The sequence below is a fragment of the Miscanthus floridulus genome, chromosome 19 (assembly GCF_019320115.1).
Source record: "Miscanthus floridulus cultivar M001 chromosome 19, ASM1932011v1, whole genome shotgun sequence".
NCBI lineage: Eukaryota > Viridiplantae > Streptophyta > Magnoliopsida > Poales > Poaceae > Miscanthus > Miscanthus floridulus.
This window is the reverse complement of record NC_089598.1, coordinates 2,567,141-2,589,244: the sequence shown is the minus strand read 5'-3', so window position 1 is coordinate 2,589,244 and position 22,104 is coordinate 2,567,141. Positions and strand designations below refer to the sequence as shown.

General features: G+C 48.1%; 1 protein-coding gene across 1 annotated transcript; it reads right to left on the bottom strand.

The window, feature by feature from the left end:
• Positions 1-14,613: 14,613 nt before the first annotated feature.
• Positions 14,614-20,529, bottom strand: LOC136528858 (probable sulfate transporter 3.4). Its single transcript, XM_066521862.1, has 10 exons — positions 19,893-20,529; positions 19,664-19,712; positions 19,309-19,516; positions 19,017-19,188; positions 18,781-18,846; positions 16,622-16,729; positions 16,365-16,481; positions 15,533-16,223; positions 15,359-15,435; positions 14,614-15,268 (listed from the first exon to the last, which is right to left on the bottom strand). The coding sequence occupies exons 1-10, from the start codon at positions 20,298-20,300 to the stop codon at positions 15,128-15,130; spliced, it is 2,037 nt and encodes a 678-aa protein (XP_066377959.1). The 5' UTR covers positions 20,301-20,529; the 3' UTR covers positions 14,614-15,127.
• Between the last annotated feature and the right edge of the window lie 1,575 nt (positions 20,530-22,104).

The following is a 22,104-nucleotide window of genomic DNA, read 5'->3' as shown; positions in this document are numbered from 1 at the left end:
ACGCGGCGCGGGGCAGGCCAGACACGGGAGCTGGGCTGGGCCGTACGCGGGGCGTGCGAGCGGCGGGCCCGGTGGCAGGCTGGGCCGGCTTCGGCCGTGGGCCGAGAAAGGAGGCGACGGCCCGCGAAAGGAGAAAACATTTTTCTAAATTTCTATTTTTAAGAACTTTTTAAATACCAGTTTTCAAATATCATTTTGAGCACGAAAATGACTTCTTTTGAAAATAGCCCAAAATAAAAGTGGCTTAGAATTTAATCCTCTACAACTTTGCTTTTATGACCAAAGTCCAATTCTTGCTAGATTTTGAAGTATAAAATTAAAGTCAATTTTAACTCAAAATCCTAATTTTGGAGAATCATTTTTAAAGCAAAATTTGGCAATAATTTCAATACAAACTTTGCTCCAAAAATTGCGCTAAATAATTCTAGATGATTTACAATCATAGCCAAACATGTTTTACTAACCTAGCAAGCATAATCTGGGCAAAAACAACTCCAAACAAGTGTATGCAACATTCATGTTTCGCGAGCATGTTTCATATGTTTCGAAGCAGGGTTTCAGTTATTATTTACATGATTAGGCATGTATAATTAGGATGCTTGATGATGCATAATATGCATGATTTGCAGTGCCTAAATGCTGGTCATAACACCGGGGTGTTACAGAACTCAAGCTAGGTGACGCCGGAGCCGCTGCTGACCCAGTTCAACCAAGGGAAGGACCTACGGGAACTTTCGTCGAACACCACTCGGGCGTGGATGAAGCTCACCTGCCGACCAGAATTACGAACTGTAGATCAAAGCAAACGGTCGGGGAACGTACCGAGGGGAGCTGAGTGCCAAGGAGGTGGTGGTGGTCGCCTGAGCCGCTGCCGGAGTTTGAGGCGAGGGCGGACCGTAGATAACTGGTGACGCAGCACCAAGATGGGGATGTGTGGGTGGGGTTGTGGCCAAGGAAAGACCGCCTTTGATACCACTTGTTACAACCCTTGCCCGCCGGCGATGAGCCGACGACGTGAGAAGAACGGTGGGTCGCCGGAATCGGCCGATAGCAGAGGAACGTCTGGTTCTCTCGCTGTTCTATTCGCTTTAGCAATTGTTCAATAGCGTTATTACAAGACGGGTTCTGAATATAAGGCTCGATGACCAGATGCCCCTTGGGCCCAACACATGTCATGCATGGATGAAAAAGGAAATAACTAGAATGCGTGGGGGTGGCGTCTTCTCTAAGGGCGCCATCTTCATGCGGTCATCTACTATCCGCTCTCATACTGACATTATATATATACATCACGTTCATTTCCTCTTGGAATGATGGTCACCAATCCACCATTATTCAGTACTTTCTCCGTTCCGAATTATAAGACATTTTGATTTTTTTAGATACGTTGCATTTGCTATGCACGCAAATACACACTATATCTAGATATACAGTAAAAATAATGTATTTAGAAAAATCAAAACGTCTTATAATTTAGAATAGATTTAGTACTCATCTATATATGCTGAGATAACAGCAGGTCACATGCATACAACACGAGAAGCGCCCGTGACTATGTGAGACTGACTGAGCGGCTCCCTCCAGTCATTTTCACTTTTTTTTCAGACATTACAGTGACATATCGTTTCAAAGTTCAGAGTGACTTGTTTTTTTTATCTAACTGGGTTTATGTGTCCATTAATCTAATTAAATTAAATAGTAAATCCTAAGACTCATGTTAAGAGGTATGTGATTTAATTAATCTCGCATGGGAATGCGAGAGTGACACGTATGTCGTCATGCACTTGACAATTGCATAAATTGTTCTCTTCACGCACCTATCATAGCACAGTAGATACACACATCAGTACCTCAAGTCTGCAAGTACAAATAAAATCGTAAAGATGGTAAGTGGACATAGCACGTTTCTTTTCTGCGAACAAAAGGAAAAAAAAGGATATTTGACCTTTTATAAACGTATAAGCATCGTGTATTTTTTTCCTCATGTTAAGTTACCTTTTACAAAGTAGGATACAAGATTGGCATATAATCCATATGTTGGATTGTGGTTTTCATAAAAAAAAAGCTACTAGAATTTTATATTTTGTGTGTGGATCAATCATGAAACGGCTTCGGTACGTGCCCCTGATTGTACATCTTATACTTCAGTAACATTTTGACATTCACAATAAAGTTTTGTACCATCGATGGGCTTGTGCTCTAGAAGCATAACATGATTACTTGAAGGAAATTATATGTAAAGGTAAGCGGTTCCTTATTTAACCAAATAAGATATAGTACTATTTTTCTACATTAAAATCTGTACAAAATTACAGGCATGTAATAGGGACACACGGATATGTAAGTGTGTGGTGTATTTTTAGATTTTGTGAGTGGACCAGGTATGGAACGACTTGGATGTCCCTGATTGTACATCTTATACTTTGGTAACATTTTGACATCCACAACAAAGTTTTGTACCATCGATGACCCATAGAGGGATTGTGCTCGAGAAGCAGAACAAGATTACTTGGAGCAAATTGTATATAAGGGTAAGCGGTTTCTATAGCCAAATGAGATATAGTACTAATTCTTCTACAGTAAAATATGAAGAAAATTATAGGCATGTAATAGGGACACATGGATGTACGTGTAATTATGTGGTGTATTTTTAGATTTTGTGAGTGGCCATGAAACGACTTAGGTGTCCCTGATTGTACATCTTATACTTGATGGTAACATTTCGACATCTACAGCAAGATTTTGTACTATGGATGACCCAAAGAGCTTGCTCCAGAAGCATAACAAGATTACTTGAAGCAAACCATATATAAGGGTAAGCGGTTTCTTTAGCCAAATGAGATATAGTACTAATTCTTCTACACTAAACAATTTATAGGCATGTAATAGGGACACACGGATGTGTAAGTGTCTTGCATGCGTGTAGTGATGTGCCTGCATTTGAACACCAACTTATTATAGTCACAAAATAAATGAATAAAATCCATTTTTTAATGAAACATATGAGAAAATAGACTAAATTAAACTAAACTAGCCATCAACCTATGCTCCCGCATGAGCTTGAACCGCAGAAGTTCGTGTTTAATACCTATAGCTTATCAAAATTACTTATTTTTTTGTGCACTCTCTTTATCTTCATTCTTTTTTTTTTTGGGGGGGGTCTCTTTATCTTCATATAAATACGCACTTTGCAACCTCTATATAAATATGTACTTTGCAACCTCTATATAAATATAAATATGTACTTTGCAACCTCTATATCCAATTATAAGTGCGTGCATGGGTGTATAGATGGCTTTGAAGTATAGAAGGCCACCAATGTCACGTAAAAGGGTTCCAACTCAACCAAGAACACGCAGAGTGCTTAGGCTCACATAGGACAAATGAATCTTATCCAAGCAAGTCTGAACCTAGTTAAATTTCTCACGAGCTTTGATATGAGCACCACATAAGTTCTCGCCCTTCGACTCCTCTCACCAAATCTACACTAATAGAGAACAGACCTTCGGATCAGCACATTAGTCTCGGCTAGAATTGGGCCCTTTCCGGGCTAAGTTTCTTGGGCGTCGGAGGACCTTTAGTCTCGGTTGGCAACACCAACCCAGACTAAAGGGTCTACATTAATCTCGGTTGGTGTTATGAACCGGGACTAAAGAGCCTTGACCATTTAGTCCCGGTTGGTGTTACGAACCCAGACTAAAGGACCCTTTAGTCCCGGTTGGTGCTATCAATCCGAACTAAAGGTCCTCCGACGGGTTCGTTTAAAAGGAAAACATTTTATCTAAAGTCACATGTGTTGTGTAGGTGGGGTGTAATGGTATGCATGAGGCAATGCATGAGGTCTTAGGTTCAAGTCCCATGAGGCACAAGAGTGGGAGCTATTATTTTTTTTATAGTTACAGAGGACCTTTAGTCCCGAATTCCTTGTCCCGATTGGACGACCGGGAATAAAGACCTACTAGTGCTGAGCCCCAGGATTCACGGGACTAAATGCCCCTGCCAACGGGGATTGAAGCCATGTTTTCTACTAGTGCTGAAACCCTAGCATTAGCTGGTCCACGGGCATTAGACTGTCGACGTATCCCAACAATATATCTTACGTATCACAACAACATGTCTTCGTTGGTTAGCAGAAAAATATACAAAACTGTGTTGACAGGTGCAAAGTATCATTGCATTGCTTCCTTTTTCTAGTGAAATTTCCGAAACCAAGTTCTATATCTTTGAGAGTTGATGCAACAGGATTAAAGTTTGTGTATAGACACAGAAGAGGTGAATAAAGGGTTGGGGCCATATTCCTTCTCGCCTTATTAGTTCCTTAGACTTAGATTGAGACCTACCAGACTTCCAAGTCTCAACCGACGAACTTTAAAGATGAAACATAAATTTGATAGGGACTTCTAACCAATATTTTAAATCGCCGACTACGCCTCTTAGTTGCTGGCCTTCCGAATAGCTAAGCGCAGCTATAGCGGGAGATAGCTGCAGCTATGACATTTAGTTGTTTTTGCAAAAAAAAAACTGAAGATGAAGCCGCTGCCACTGAAGATGAACCGAAGAACTGAAGATGAAACGAAGAGGAAGCTACTTAGGGTTGGGGAAGAGGATCTCCGGCTGGCCGCGCGGCTTGGGCCCCCCTCGTCGTTGCCGCTGTCGCTTGGATCTCCGCCTGGCCGCACCGCTTGAAGCTCTGGCTCGCTGCGGCGCTTGGGGGCGGGGGGGGGCACCTTGGAGTTGCACAGAGGGCCGCGCCGCTTGGGCCCTCTCGCCGCCGGCGCAGGCGCTTGGGCCCCTCGCTGCCGCCGCTGCCACTTGGATCTCCGCCTGGCCGCGCCGCTTGAAGCTTCGACTCGCTGCGCCGCTTGGGGTGGCACCTTGGAGTTGGATAGGGGGCCGCGCCGCTTGGGGCCCTCTCGCCGCCGCCGCCAACGACGAAGCGCAGACGACGTCATCGAAGCGCCGGCTCCTTTTCTGCGCCGCAGAAGACCGAGAGAGAGAGAGGGAGCTAGGGTTGCGCTGGGTTATGGACTTATGGTGGGGGTGGGCCAGTCGGGGCTGCTGCTGGGCCGTCTGCTGCTGTGCTGCTGCTGGGCCAGCGAAAAAATCGGTCTGCCGCTAAATTGAGCCCATTTTAGCTGCTATCACCGGATATCTCCAGCTAATAGCTGTTTTCATTCCATAGCACAAAAAGTTGCATATCTTAACTTTTTCCTTGTGGAGCAGCTATCTCCGGCTATAGCTTCAGCTATAGCCGGAGATTTAAAAATTTGCTTCTAACACCAAATTTAGCTCAAGTTAATTTTTTTAATTATTGTACAAGTAGTTTTGCACCATCAACTCAAAATGGGAACGGGGTAAACATAGATATATGTTAAGTTTATATCTTCTTTGCATTGTCACAAAACAGAGTCACATAGGTGCGCCCTGATCTAAAAAAAACATAGTTTGTAAGTAGGCAACGTATCAAGTGCAAACCAACCTCTCCGTGCAAACCGTGCAAACCAACTGCGGGGGAGAGGTGGGAGGGGGGATTTGCAAAAGTGTAAGTAATCACACTTTTGCAAATCCCCCCTCCCACCTCTCCCCTGCTTTTGCAAATCCCCCCTCCCACCTCTCCCCCACAGTTGGTTTGCACGGTTTGCACGGAGATGTTGGTTTGCACTAGATATGTTTCCTTGTAAGTATTTGTTAGTTTGGGAAGTATTGGCTGGGCACATGCATGGCCATAGACCACATTGTAGGTAACTCGACGGCTACCTTTTCCTACATCGAGGAGGGAAACATTTTATACTAAAAAATGGACAACACAAGCTGGCTAGAGCGAGGATAACACACGTGACAGGGTTCACATTTCAAAATTCAGAGAAAAGAAACACATGGACATTGCCTAGTATGGAGCAACTACTCTATTAGCATTAGCTAGTTTTGGTGCTCCACCACGCTTCTATCTATTTGAGGACGAATTTGCTGGCCGATGGTTTCATGTTGCCTCTAATATCGCATCCTCCCCACAATTAGGGTTGGCAATAGAAGCTATAAATACGTGCATTTAATCACAGGGTGACTGCTAGCTCTTGCTAGATTCCATTCTTGGCTGCAAATATTCAAAATGTTCCTCAAGATTTTGTTAGAAAATTTAGGGATAGGGCACCTTTGGAAGGAAGATATAGTCTTTTGACTCCATGCATGGATATAGATGTAAGTACCACTCTATCTATATATGCTGTAAGTGATAGACATGCTTTATCATCATTGAAATGTAGCTGCTGGTATCATGGCTTCGTTCTGGCCTTCTGGGTGCTCTTGCCACAACTGATGGTCCAGAAACTGCTACCTTAAAATCAGTCATGAGAAAGTGCACTAATTACCCACTTGTGTTTGCATTATTCTCCTAGTCTTGAGATTAAGGCTAATAAGCTATCATTATGATTTTTTATGCTAGGATGTCTAAATTAACAAAAGAAATTCCTTCCCATTAGGGTGCCTCTGTGATCAAAATTTAATACTATTTAGCAAACTATCATGCTCTTACGAGTGTTTTGATCAGGCACTGTGTTTAGTGTAAGTTGTGAATGATTGATCGTATACCATGTATGAGTACAGGGGATTACATATAGGCAGCTAGGGTGGCGTACAAGCCTACCGCATGGGCCTAATCACATTCACTAACATGGGCCTAATTACATCATGCTAACACTCCCCCTCAGTCTAATCGGGAGCATCGCTAACGGTCAGGCTGGACCGAAACTCCTGAAACAAAGAAGTAGGAAGCCCCTTGGTGAAGACGTCGGCGTACTGTGATGTTGTAGGAACATGAGTAACCCGAACGTGACCGAGGGCAACCTTCTCTCGAACAAAGTGGAGATCGATCTCAACGTGCTTCGTCCGCTGATGCTGCACTGGATTGCTGGAGAGATAGACAGCACTGACATTATCGCAATAGACCAGAGTGGCACGGCGAGGAGGGCGCTGAAGCTCAAGGAGCAACTGACGTAGCCAAGTAGCTTCTGCGACGCCATTCGCCACAGCACGGTATTCAGCCTCCGCGCTGGACCGGGAGACTGTGTGCTGTCGCTTGGAAGACCATGACACAAGGTTGTCTCCGAGAAAGACTGCGTAACCGGAAGTCGACCGTCGGGTGTCGGGACAACCAGCCCAATCGGCGTCGGTGTAGACAACGAGCTCTGTGGGGGAAGAGCGGCACATAGTCAATCCAAGTGTCGTAGTGCCCTGCAAGTAGCGCAAGATACGCTTGAGGGCTGAAAGGTGAGGCTCTCGAGGATCATGCATGTAAAGGCAAATCTGCTGGACAGCAAACGCAATATCTGGACGAGTGAAAGTCAAGTACTGTAGAGCTCCTGCTAAACTGCGGTACTGAGTAGCGTCACCAACAGGGGGTCCATCTTCGGATAATTTGGAGTGGAGATCAACAGGCGTGCTGCACGGCTTGCACGCACTCATCCCGGCGCGCTCCAAAATGTCCAAAGTGTACTGCCGTTGGGAGAGAAACATACCCTTAGCAGAACGTGTCACAGAGATGCCCAAAAAATGATGAAGCTGTCCCATGTCGGTCATAGCAAACTCACGCTGAAGTGCCGCAATCACCTGGCGTAGGAACTGGGCAGAAGAGGCAGTGAGAACAATGTCGTCGACGTACAGCAGCAAATATGCGGTGTCAGATCCCCGGCGGTAGATGAACAGTGAGCTGTCGGACTTGGTTTCAACAAAGCCAATGGAGGACAAATATGAAGCAAACCTGTGATGCCATGCACGAGGAGCCTGCTTCAGTCCATAGAGGGATTTGTTGAGGCGACATACCAAACCCGGACCAGAGGAGTCCACGAACCCGGTGGGCTGCACACAATATACTGTCTCGGCGAGGGTGCCGTGTAAGAAGGCATTCTTGACGTCCAACTGATGAATAGGCCAATCCTGAGAGAGAGCCAAAGAGAGAATAACACGAACTGTCGCTGGCTTGACAACTGGGCTGAAAGTCTCATCATAGTCCAGGCCAGGACGCTGTGTAAATCCCCGAAGAACCCAACGAGCCTTGTACCGATCAAGAGACCCGTCTGCATGCAGTTTGTGCCGAAAAATCCATTTGCCGGTTACCACATTGACGCCAGGAGGGCGAGGAACCAAGCTCCAGGTGTCGTTGGCAATCAAGGCGTCAAATTCAGCCTGCATAGCTGAGCGCCAATTGGGATCTGACAGGGCGTCACGAACGGAGCGCGGGAGCGGCGACACAGGCACAGCGTGGAGGTTGAGACGATCCACGGGCTGTGCAATGCCGGCTTTGCCTCGGGTGCGCATAGAATGCGCGTTGTCGACTGGAGTGACGGAGACCGGTCTCGTGGCCAGTGTGCGGCCCGTGGCCGCGGCGCTACTGGCAGCAACCTGTACGTGACGTACAGGGGCAGCAGCGCCGGCCGGGGACGGACTGGGCGCCAGCGGTCCAGTGGGCGAGCCAGCAGGTGGCCCGGGCAGTTGCGGCCCAGCGACAGGGGAGCCGCGCGCCTGCTGCGCGAGTGGCCCGGTGGCGGGCATTTGCGGCGCTGGGGACGAAGGACCAGCGCGCGGCGACGTGGCTGCGGGTGTACCTGCATGCACGAATTTTGCTCCAGGAAGTGGAGCGGTTAGCTCATCATCATCAATAAGAAAATCCAAGGCGGAGGATGCCATGGGGGTGGTGGACATGTCGGCGAAAGGAAAGAAGGATTCATCAAAGACGACATGTCGGGAGGTGATGATGCGATTCGACTCTAACTCGAGACACCGATAACCTTTGTGCTCCGAGGAGTAGCCGAGGAAAACACATAGGGATGAACGAGGTGCAAGTTTGTGGGGTGCAGTGGATGACATGTTGGGATAGCAGGCACAGCCAAAAACTTTGAGGTGTTCATAAGATGGTTGAGTAGAGTAGAGATGAAAAAATGGGGTGGAGGAGGAGGCGAGCGTTTTGGTGGGGAGCCGGTTGACCAGATATGTGGCGGTGTGAAGTGCCTCAACCCAGTAGACCGGAGGAAGGCTCGCCTGAAATAACAGAGAACGCAAGATGTCGTTAATGGTGCGAATCGAGCGTTCGGCCTTGCCGTTTTGCTGTGACGTGTAGGGGCACGACATGCGGAGTGCAACACCGTGAGAGAGGAAGAACGTGCGGGCCATGGAATTATCGAATTCACGGCCGTTGTCGCACTGGACGCTCTTAATAGGGGTGCCAAACTGCGTGCGTACGTGAGCAAAAAAATTGGCAATGGTGGAAAAAGTGTCAGACTTGAGGCGAAGCGGAAAAGTCCAAATGTAGTGTGAACAATCATCTAAAATGACCAGATAATATTTATACCCAGACACACTGACAATAGGAGATGTCCAAAGATCACAGTGTATTAAATCAAAATTGTTTGTAGCTCGAGAGGTGGAAATACTGAACGGGAGTCTAGTATGGCGACCGAGCTGACAAGCATGACAGAGATGATGGGTGTCATCTTTATTACAGGAAATAGCACTGGAACTAATGAGGCGGGACAATGCTTCACGCCCAAGGTGACCGAGACGACGGTGCCATAAGGAGGTGGGTGCAGCGAGGAGTGCAGTGGCGCTGGTGGCTGGTGAGAAGAACGGGTAGAGGTCGCCAGAGCTATTGCACCTGGCGATCACGTTCCTGGTTTGTAAATCCTTCACAGAAAGACCAAACGGATCAAATTCAATAGAACAATTATTGTCGGTGGTGAAGCGACGAATGGAAATCAAGTTCTTAATGATATGTGGAGAGACCAAAACATTATTAAGAACTAGATTACGATGTGGAAAAGAAAAAGTACGGGATCCGATGGCTGTGACAGGAAGTAAAGCGCCATTGCCCACAATGATAGATGAAGGTGTAGATAAATTGGGCGGGGAGGTCGTGGAGAGTATACCAGCGTCCGCAGACATGTGTGATCCAGCACCAGAGTCGGCGTACCACTCCGCCTGAGCCGGAGGGTTGAGTGCCATCGTGTTGAAGTTCTGCACCAAGGACTCCTGGTTCCAAGCGCCGCCGTGCGTGGGGTTCCAAGGGGCCGAGTGATACGGCGTTCCCTGGAACGTCGGTGTCGAGGGCATGCTGCCCCCGTAGCCGTAGGGGTAGCCAACGCCGGCGCCGTAGAACATGCCGCTGGGACCGCCGCCGTAGGGCCCGAGACCGCCGCTGGGTGTGCCACTGAAGGGGGCACCATACTGAGGGGCGCTGGTGGTGAACGCCGGCGGTGGGGGCGGCTGGCGGCCGTACGGCCACATCTGCAGGGTGCCAGCCCAGGGGTGTGCGAAGCCAGGAGGCGCACCACCCAGGCCAGGCTGAGGCGGTGTCTGCTGCTGGTGCTGGTGGCCCGGACCCTGGCCGCGCCCGCCCCTGCCGCGCCGACGGCCGCGCTGACCACCTTGCTGACCACCTGTCTGAGCGCCTTGCTGGTGGCTGGGAGGACGGGCAGGAGCAGAGGGCGCTGCGGCCCCTTGGCGTGGAGCAGCAGGCGCCGGCGGCGTGTTGGCGATGAGGGCCGGAGGTGGAGACGGTGGGCGAGCGTCGATGTCGATCTCCTCAAGTAGCAAATGTGTGCGAGCGTCGGCGAAGGACGGAAACGGGCGATGCATCTTGAGGATAGACACCATGTGGCGGAACTTGCCGTTGAGCCCGCGAAGAAGGGTGAGCACCATCTGGCGGTCACCAATAGGATCACCGAACTCGGCAAGAGATGCAGCCATGGTCTCCAGTTTGCGGCAGTAGTCGGTGACCGTCATGGAGTCTTGACGGAGGTTGCGGAATTGCGTCTCCAGGAGGAGGGCACGTGACTCCTTCTGGCCAAGGAATTCATCCTCGAGATAGCACCACGCCTCACGCGCGCGGCGTTGCCGGATCATGAGCGACTGTTGAAGATCGCTGGAGACGGTGCCGAAGATCCAAGACAGCACGACGCAGTCCACCTGGACCCATACGGGGCGGTCAGGGAGGGCTTCGTCGTCGAGGACGTGCGGTGTCAGGGCATACTTGCCGAGCACAGTGAGAAACATGCCGCGCCACTTGGTGTACGTGCCGGTGGCCTTGTCGAGGATGATAGGGATCAGCGCTTTGACGTTGACGACGGCAGTGGCCTGCGCCCAGACAGCCTCATGGCTGGCCTCGTACTTCTCCAGGGCGTCGGCGCGGAGGCGTGCCTCCTCGGCACGGCGCGCAGCTTCGGCGCGTTCCTCGGCGGCGCGTTCCTCGGCGAGGCGGCGAGCTGCGGCTTCTTTGGCCGCCGCTGCGGCAGTCTCGGAGTCATCTCCCGCCATGGAGACGGCGGGGCGGCCGCGCACGTGAGAGCGCGAGGCGGCGGGACGTCCGCGCGCGGGAGAGCGCGACGGGACGGGGTGGCCGCGCACGCGAGATCGCGCAACGGTGGGTTGGCTGCGCACACGAGATCGCGGCGCGAGGGTGGATCAGCAACCGGACCAGGGGTCGGGGCGATCGAGGACGCGGCGAGCAGGTCGGCGACGTTCCGGGCGTGGTGAACGGCGGCCAGGGAACGGCGAGCTGCTCGGCGGCGCGCGCGAGTCAGGGTTGCGGAAGCGGAATTAGCGGATCGTAACCGCTCTTTGATACCATGTAAGTTGTGAATGATTGATCGTATACCATGTATGAGTACAGGGGATTACATATAGGCAGCTAGGGTGGCGTACAAGCCTACCGCATGGGCCTAATCACATTCACTAACATGGGCCTAATTACATCATGCTAACATTTAGCATCCATTTCCCATTAAATTATTCAGAGTGGCAGAATAAATGCCTTCCGTAGTTTGTTATTAACAAATAAAGCCCTTCCTCGTAGGAAAGCAACTATAGATGGGGGTACACTCCATCCAAACAGCATGAGACACATGTATTGCCTTGGCACACGTGTGGGACCCCAGTGCACAGTACGTACACGTGGCACACCCAACGCTTATTACTACTACTAAAATGATAAAAGTTCGTTTCATGATAAATAATGACCTGGACACACACACGCACACACAAAGTGAGCCTATACTAATCATTCCCCAGCATGTTAATCTCATGATTAAATTTGGCCACCCCACTGACCACAAAGTCATCCAGGCCCAGGGAACTAAACCCCACCAATTGCATTCCAGAATCCAACACCAAACGGGGGGTAACAGTTTCTAATAAAAGCAGACTTGTTACATGTTTGAATTAAGCATACAGGAAGACAAGAAACCAGAAGTTCATAAAGGTTGAACCGTGAATCGTGTTTTTTTTTTGTTCCAAGTATATATGGAAGCACTTATGTTACTGGTAAGTAACTTGGTTTAATTAAAATTTCATTTATACCAAAAGTTCCTTTGAACCTTGTACTATGCCGTAGTTGTTGCTCGTGTATATCCAGCGAACAGCAAAGCAGTCAAATTATGTTGGTGGTGGGTTATATATGGAATGGCACTTCAATTGACATGGTCCAGTTTGGCACATGCAGAGATGCTATCCTGGGTTTTCCCCCCACAAATTAAACAGAAATTGTACCAAATAGCATGATTCTATAGTAATTTATCAGTAAATAGAATCCAAGACTTTTTTCACTTGTGCTTGCAAAAAGGAAATTCTCACAATCACATCCAAATTTCAACCACCACACCTTTTGTCTCCCATCCAACAAACCCTTGTGCCGCGCACAATCATCCATCTTTTCCACTCTTTTTCTTGAAAAATAGACTTGGCCTCATATATTTTTTTTTAAGACTTGAATGATCATGAAGACTACATTTTATATATGTCCTGATAGATGCACATGTTCTGGATCTATTATCGTAGACATGGATAAAAATTTTAGATTGCATTTATCAGATAAACTACATGTCAGATTAGGATTGAGAAAAAATGTGGAGACATAAACCAAAGGTTTTTGTTGAACTACCTCACCACAAGGTTAGATGTTTTTTTTTAGTTTCGTGCACCCTATAATCCATACCTCCAATAGTTGTTTGAAAACACATGCACGATTTCTTGAGAGGGCATTTATCGGTAACAAATTATTAATATATAGGCTTGCTTGTTTTTTCTAATTTTCTATTTGTGCTTTCCTTTAAAAATCAAAAGCCTAAATTTCTCAGACATCACATTCTAAGAGGTAAGAACATATCCCTTTTGAAAACTTCGGTGGAGTGGATTCTCTTACAGATTCTAGAGTAGAGTTGTTAATATGTTAGTCCAAGTGTAGTTTCTTGTGTTCCGATGGAGATTCCAATTCAAGAAACGGCCCACATGAAACTAGAAATTCACAAAGGTGAAACTGAGAATCAAGCTTTTTTTCTTTCTTATCTCTTTGTATGGAATGCCTATTTTATCTTAATGAGAGTAAAAAAACTTATTTAGTGCCATGTAACTCCATGTTTTATAAGTTTAAATCTGAGCCTTGATTTTTTGTAGTTGTCATGTATTAAGGCTTCGTTCGGCTAGCTGGCTGGGCTGAGCCTGGCTGGCCAGCTCACTCACAGAAACACGGTTCACGTTCAGATAGAACAGTATTTTTCTCTCACAACAATCAGCCGGAACAGTATTTTGGCTTATTTTTCAGTCCTACCGAACAGGCCCTAAGCCAACAACGCGCAGCACTACAGGTTAAGCTATTAATTGGTCTCTTGTCACACTGGAGTATTGTGGGAATCAAACTCTAGTGGTCGACTGACATCCACTCTTATCGGACATAGTCCAGTTAGGCACATGTTATTTCCTAGTTTTTATGTATCAAACAATAGGATTCTGTAGCAGATTATCAATAAATCGAATCCAAGGCTTTTCATCGGCGTTCCAAAAAGAAGATCCCGCCAATCACAGAGAAATTAACCATCACTCCTATGTCCCAATCAAACACCTATGCCAGCGCACACTCTCTTTTCCGCCCCTCCCAGTAAAATAGGCACATGTTTTTTTTATGCTAGGATGTATAATAGAATATAGTTATTATTAGTTAATAGAATTTTGAGTAATTAAAATCCCATTATATTAGCTAACCGATATTGCTAATGTTCTATTTGCGTTTTCCTTTAAAATCAAAAGCCTAACTTTCTTAAACATCACATTCTAAGAGGTATGAACATATCCTTTTTGAAAACTTGGGTGGAGTGGATTCTCTTACAGATTCTATAGCAGAGTTGTTAACACTTTAGACCATTGTAGTTTCTTGTGTTTCGGTGGATATTCCAATCAACAAATGGCGACACGAAACCAGAAATTCACGAGGTGAGACTGAGAATCAAGTTTTTTTTCTTTCATATCTCTATGTATGGAAACACGTATTTTATCTTAATTTTTTTTCTAGAGCATGACTTCACGTGCTTATTTTATCTTAATGAAAAAAGAAACACTTTTTTTACTGAAATGTAAAGGTTTTATGGGTTTAAAATTTGAGTCTTGCATTTTGTTGTTGCAATACATATGATGATGTTTGTTGGTCTCTTGTTATATTGGAGTATATAGAGTTGTATGTAGGAATCAAACTCTAGTGGTCGAGTGATGTCCATCCTTACTGGACACGGTCTAATTTGACACATGTCATTTCTCGTTTTTTTCACAGGTCAAGCGACCAGATTCTACAGCAGTAGATTGTCGATAAACAGAATCCAAGACTTTTCATTGCCTCTTCCAAAAAGCAGATTCCGACAATCACACAAAAAATAACCACCACCGCTTTATCTCCCAACCAAACACCCGTGCCGGTGCCGTGCACACTCCCTCTTTTCTGCCCCTCCCTGTAAAAATAGCCCTAGTCCCAGAGTTTTTTTTTCTAGTGCAAAAAAATCCTGAATTGCCATGGAGCAATTCTCGTTTGATTACTTTGAGAACAACTACAACAACTGGTCACATCCTTCAAAAACTCTTCCCCTCCCCTGCATCTGCATCGGGTCGGAGGAAGAGAGGAGGCGGCCATCACCATGTTATTCGTCCTGCCCTACCACTACCATCAGTACCAGCAGTCTCCCTCTCGCCTAATGGCCGGAACACTATGTCCTCCTCCGCGAAGCACTCGCTTCTTCTACTGCTGCTGCTTCTGCTGGCCAGAGGACCGTGCCCCATGCCCCCATCCTATGCATGCTCCCGGCACCTCAAGGTCAGCCGGTCAGGGCTGCGCCGCTTTGCATGCCCCCGCCGCGACGGCCTCCCCTACGCTGAAGAAGAGGCGGTCCGACCCGAAGGTCTCCCCCACCGCCGAGTTGAAAATACTCTCCGCCACCGACCCCAACGGGTTGGCAAGCACCAGCTGCACGCATGCGGCAAAATTTGGCAATCCAAATCGATGAACAGGTATATATGTAGCAACATCAGCCAGCAGCTGTATATGCATGTGTACCTCGATGTGTCTTTTGTCCAGGACTTTCTTCAGCTCCGACAGCGCGTCCAGACCGCTCGTGTCGATCGCCGTGACGGCTGCAAGAATCGAACAAGATTCGATCACATGATGACATGAAGCGAGTAAACTTAATGTAACTAAAGTTCCATGGCGCTAGCTAGCGAGCTAGCTCACCGCTCATGTCGAGGACGACGCATCGGATGGAGGGGAGGTTGGACTTGAGCGCGCACTCCTCCTCGTCGCGGAGGTACCGCAAGACCCGCTCCACCAGGTACATGGAGTTGGCGAAGTAGATCGCCGACTCGACGCCGACGACGAGGAACGCCGGCACGCGGACGGCCTCCCGGTACTGCGCCACGCTGCGGTAGCTCTGCGTGCCGGGGACCAGCCCTTCCACCACCAGGTTCGGCCGCGTCACCTGCAGCAGGATCTTGAACAGCGAGATGCCGACGGCGACGGCGAGGCCCATCTGTACGGACACCAGGAGCACGCCGAGGAAGGCCGACACGCACGCCAGGAAGTCCAGCTTGTCCACCTTCCACAGCTTGGCGGCGCCGCGCACGTCGATCAGCCCTATCACCGCCGTGATGATGATCGCCGACAGGATCACGTTCGGGGTGTAGTGGAACAGCGGCATCAGGAACAGCAGCGTCACCAGCACCATCGCCGCCATCACGATGTTGGACACCGCCGTCTTGCAGCCCGCGCTGTAGTTCACCGCCGACCGGGAGAAGGAGCCCGTCGTTACGTAGCAGGAGGTGCAGGAGCCGGCCATGTTCATGATCCCGATCGCCATCATCTCCTTGTTCCCGTCAACCTGGTAGTTGTTGATGGATGCGAAGGTCCTGCCCACTGCAATCCCTTCCTGCATTTTTTTTTCATTTTTATTTTCGAAATTACAAATCTCCTTCAGCTAGCTGGGTCAAAATCTAAACTTTCATGCATTTTGAAATCAAAATCACAAATTCACATCGCTGCAGTGCAGTTTCATGGAAATTTGTCTTACAGTTAAGGACAATATGCCTGTCATGATCCCTGTTTTGATCGCCAGCGCCACGTAGGAGCCGCTGAAGGTGAGCATGTTCGCTGAAGGAGGGTTCACTCCCCTGGGGAGGATGCCAATCTGTGTTTTTGCAGAAAGTGAAACAATATTTTAAGAAGAAGATATTTACAGATGAAGCAACGAATAATGATTTGTTTTTGTTTCTTAGATTTGAGGTCTGAAGGGAACTGATTCAGATTGGCTATACTGAAGATACTTACAACACTGATGGTGGGGGATTTCCAGATGTAGGAGAGGATGGTGGAGATGATAACTGACGCCAGGGGAGCACCTGCTGCTACCAAGAAAAGCTTTGGATTCCTTTTGCTCTGAAAAAAAATATACAGCGAACAAAATTAGCGGTTGATAAGTTTGTCTATCATTCATTCATTGCTTTTATAATCTCAAACAAGACAAAATAGATAGATTTGTGTACTGTAAATTACTAGTAGATACAAGAACTTTAGGAGTATAAATAAATAAAATTATGTAAAAAGCTGTTGATTTTGGAGGCACTGATTTTTGAAGATTTCTCAGGCATGGCCCCAGCAGAGTGGAATTCTCAGACTGACACTTTTTTTAAGCATATCAAACCAAGTGACAAGGAGCAGCGTCCTTCTTAAGCAATTTTATCTGCAGCTAGCTAAAGAGTGATGAAACTATAGCCACTTGTCATGAGTGATGGCGAATCATTTACAGTCTTGTTAATCCTTTTCTGGAGATATTGGTGACATATCATGCACAGATGGCCATGGCCAACTTGCTGCATATTAGCAGGTAGCAGGTGACATATCAGAAGCCAAATCAGACGCATTCTCCCCAAAAAGGGCATTGGGCGAGGTTCCACTGGTGCATTGTCAGAATAGATTCTAAAGCCACAAGCACACGTCTTACTCTATCTGATCCATGTGGTTTAGCCATGTGAATGCTTGCTAACATTCTATCTACACACACAATTGGTACTTGCAAGTTCACACCAGACTATATCTATTCAAGCAAAGTTTTTTTTTCTCGATCGGGCATATTGCCCGTTTTTCATTAAGAGGCTATTCAAGCAAAGTGCTGCTTCAAAATACATGTGTGCGCTTCAGGCCTTCAGTAATATATGCTTTGTTCTTGTTTACTTAAAGAAAACAGTGGTGCTTTTCATTTTAAAATAAAAAGAAAACAAAATGATGCTTTAAACTATCCCCAATTCATAAATACACAACCTTAAAGAGGAAACACTTTTTGGCACCATGTTTCAGTCCATTGATAGCTAGCTTGGAAGATTAGGCCTGGGTGAGGACAACTTTTCTTGGCATACGAACTGTTTAGTCGAGTCAAGTAACTCTGAACCATTTTTCTTTAAGTAACTGCATAGAGGACAACTAGCTTGGATAACTAACTGAAACCGTTCAAAAGGTCCTAAGGGAACTAGGCCATGCTGATTTTTGTTATAGAAAATACTTCTTTTGCTGCGACAATGTGTTGAACTTAGGGATTCTATTTGCAATAAGGTAAATGGATTGAAAGGAGTTCCTTATATTTTTGGGTGGGGGTGTGAGGAGATGTGAACAGTACTAGGTCCCAAGAAGCAGGAGCTGGCTCTTAATTAATTACCCCCATGAATTATTGGACATTTCTTAAACTATATATGCAGTGGAGTAAAAAATTCCTTGTTAGTGGCGGGCACCATTGGGCCCCTCCATGAACTCAGGGTTTGAATCACCACCTTCCCTTTTTGCAGCCCCATCATCTTTCCTAGAAGCTAAGCTAAGCTACCTGTCCATCCAAACGCCATGGTCAGAAAAATCGTAGAGAATTTTGCCGACTGATGATTAACCAATCAATCTAACTGCATCTGCCCTTTAGCAATTCTTTTTAATTTAATGAAGAAAAGAAAAGTGACAGAGATCAGATTTTACCCGGTTTAGTTTACACCGGTCGGTGTCGCGGGAGAAATGCGAAACCACTTGTACAAACGGTCCGTGTCACATTTTGTATGTGCGGCTACTGTTACTCTAGCTAGCTTTATTTCTCTCTTACTACTAATAGTAATTAGTTGTTTAATCTTAGCAATTTCATCTTTGCCTTTGTTCTTTGATGAGGATTGTGATAACTAATCATATGGAAATGGAATCCGGTACATGGTTCCGAACAGTGGCGGAGCCAGGATGAGCACCTCAGGGGGGGCTAATCAATAGAGATTTAGAACAAATGTCGAAGATTAACGATGAAATCACGTTTTTTCTACAGTAATATCAAGGCAAAATCACTCTCCCGGGGCGCCCCCCCGCCCCCCCCCCCCCCCCCCCCTGGATCCGCCAATGGTTCCGAAGAAATATACATGGTAAAGGCGAAGAATGAATACTCATACTCAAATGATTAGAGAGCTTACGATTTGGCGTGTGAGGAGGAGGATGGCGAGGAAGGCGGTGCCCATGACGATCGTCTGCCATTTCCACTGCATCCATCGTCGTCGTCACGAGCAATTGTGAGAACGAGGATGATTTGTTGCGTAGCTGGTCAATTTTATACCAGACGCAGACAGTCTTGCTGCTCTGTCATTGCCGGCCGGCCGGATCACGATCGGCAGGCGACGACAGAGCAGTCGAACAGAGCAGGAGCACGTACCTCGTCGTGGCGGTTGACGACGGAGCGCATGACGTCGACGAAGCCCATGTGGGAGGTGAAGTGGACGATGCCGAGCAGGCTCTTGAGCTGCTGCAGCGACACGATGACGGCGGCGCCGCCCATGAAGCCCGTCAGCGTCGGCTTGGACAGGAAGTCGACGATGAAGCCCAGCCTGCGATGCCAATGCATGGACGGAAGCGCATGCGTGATGAGCTGCTCTGCCGCGCCCGACCGATCGAGATCGCCGGCGGCTAGCGCCAGTCAATGGAACAGTGTTAGTGCAGAATGGCACCTGAGGAATCCCAGGGACGCCTGTAAGGCGCCGGCGAAGAAGGTGGCGGTGAAGGCCAGCTGCAGGTACAGGATGGGCTGCTCGTCCGGAGACACGGCCTCCCGGAGCATGGACCCCATCACCAGCGACGCGACGGAGACCGGCCCCACCGCCAGGTCCCGCGAGCTCCCCAGCAGCGAGTAGATGAGCGGCGGCACGAAGCTGGAATCTGCTTGCAATTGCATGCATGCACCAAATCGGTGCCCAACAAGGTTATTACTGGAGTTGCAGATTCATTCATCAAGACAACCTGCTGCAGAGATTGAGATTTCTCCTACGAATTTGCAGGCAGGAGCAGGAGCAGGAAGAAACTCACATAGGCCAATGATCGGCGGCAGGTTGGCGAGCTTGGCGTAGCTGATTCCCTGCACGGCGACGGCAACGACGGCAACCGTGTTAGAGATAGTTATTGCGCGCCGCACGCCGGCCGGCCTATATTCTGGGCCGTGCCATAAAAAACCGTGCCAAAAGTTGCTAGGAAATGAATGAAGGCGAGGGAGGGAGGGAGGGAGGGGAGGAGAAGCAGGGGAAAGCAGAGCACGTGCCTGCGGGATGGCGAGGCTGGCAATGGTGAGGCCGGCGATGAGGTCGGAGCGGAGGAGACTGCGGCTGTAGGCGGACCCCCACTGGAAGATGGGGAAGAAGTACTGCAGCGCCAGCACCAGGCGCCGCGCCGACGACTGGTTCTTGAACTGGTGCAGCGGGTCGTCGGGGAAGAACACCTCGGCGAGGCGCTGCCGCAGCGCCTTCGCCGTCGTCCGCCGCTCCGGCACCAACACCTTGTGCAGCTCCAGCACCGACGCCGACGCGGTGCCCTGCCGCATCACGGGCTCGGCGGGATGAGCCGGCGCCGGCGACGACGACGCTGGAGGTGGCGCCGCCGCCGCCGAGGCAGCGGGCGGCGGCGCCTCGACGTCGTACGACAGGCTGTCCACCTTGTTGTTCACGACCATGCTGGTTGGCTGCTGGTCAATCGCTGCTTGCTGGTCGATGGCGTGCGTGGTCCCCGTCGGTTATCGCCGGCAAGGGCGGGCGGCGACCGACGCGCGCGCGGGTGGCGGTCGGCCTTGTCGATTTGGGCTTTTAATTCGTGCCCTCGCTTCCGTGCTGCAACGGCAGGGGAGTGAAGAGAGGGAGGAAGGTGTTTTGTTGTTGGCTTGCTGGATGGATTCTTGCGGAGGAGGAGGAGGCCGCGGCACCTTTTATAGGGAGGGAGCCGGGAGCGAGAGGCCGGAGGCGGGACAAGCCAGAAGCCACCCCGGTTTGGACCACGGTCGACGAGTGAATGAACCAACACAAGAGGAGAAGAGAAGAGAGACTACGTACTGGTGGTTAACATGGGTGCGCCTATTACTGGCGAAATCTTCTCGTAGGATTTGAGGCACATGGATGCATGGAGTTTAATGGACTACTGTGGATTAACTTGAAGGATTCGTTTCGTCTCTTAATTCTAGGGAGTGTTTAGTCATCTGTCGATAGATTTATGTGGTTAAATTTGTCAGATTTTTTAATAAATATGATCTAGTAGATAGTTATATCATAAATCCTAAAGCACAATCAGACGTATAGAAATCAAACAAATATGTCAATAGATAAATAGCAAAAGTCTTCTTATTAATTGGTATAGATGGTATAAGCCAAGTAGGTTGTAATGGGCTGACTCCACTTTTGGAGGTGTTTGGTTTAGAGACTCAAGATGCGGGTTTAAACGGTTACTCAAAATCGAGCGGACCGAACCAACCCACTTCGGCGCACGAGCGGGCGTGGGCGTGGGCGAGGGGGCGGCGGCACGGGCCATCGTGTTCACATGTGTAGGCCGACCCAATGGCCATTTGCGCATGCAAGCTAGTATGAGGGTGGCAGGCGCAGGTGATTCGCAATGCTCGAGTTGAGGAGGGCGTATGTAAGCAAGCGAGTTGGAGCGTAGGGCATCAACAGACTAGGTGAGCTAGAGCGTGGGTGGCAGTGTTATAGATTAAGATGTGGGAAAGGAGAAGAAAGCGATGATGACATGTGACTTGTGAGCCTCATTTACCGGTACCTCATTCCATCATCTGTTTACCCGTAACCAAACAAAAAGTAAGAAAAGCTACAATCCCTCAATCAAAATAACGATGGGTCAACCCTATTAGAAGAAGAAACTAAGGGCCTGTTTGGAACGTAGGAATTTCACAGGAATCACATAGGAATTTCACAGGAATCAGTTCAATTTCACAGGAAAAACACAGGAATAGGGGAAAAAATCTCGCATTCCAAACAGGCCCTAAGTTTGGACCAACCCATTCCATATAGGCCCTGTTCGCTGGTCTTATGAGCCGTACTTTTTCAGTGAACTAACAGTGTTTCTCTCACAACAAATCAACCGACAGTACTTTTCAGCCTGGCTTATTAGCCAAGCGAACAGGACCATAGTCCCAAAACCAAACATGCTAAGATTTCTTAGGTACTTTCTTAGTTTTCACTATTTATCCATAGATCAATTGTCCACATTCATAAGGGAGGCATTAATAAGAAATAAAAAATAATTGAGGGTATATCCTCATTAAATAAAACATTATTTAATTAAGGAAACAGAGTGGATGACTACAACAACTATACTCTTTGAAACCACACATGACATGACCATAAAATTCAGAGTTTTTTTCCTTGAATTACAGTACAAATAGATACAGACGTTCACATACATATATTACTAACAACGGTATTCCTAGCGTCCAGACGCAGTCCCGCGCGCGCCTGACGAACACAACTCCAATT

Coding starts and splice junctions, on each gene's coding strand:
- LOC136528858 (XM_066521862.1), bottom strand. CDS start 20,300: ATGGTCGTGAACAACAAGGTGGACAGCCTGTCGTACGACGTCGAGGCG. Junction 19,189..19,308: donor GCGTCCCTGGGATTCCTCAG/GTGCCATTCTGC, acceptor TTGGCATCGCAG/GCTGGGCTTCATCGTCGACT. Junction 16,730..18,780: donor TCCTCCTCACACGCCAAATC/GTAAGCTCTCTA, acceptor ATTTTTTTTCAG/AGCAAAAGGAATCCAAAGCT.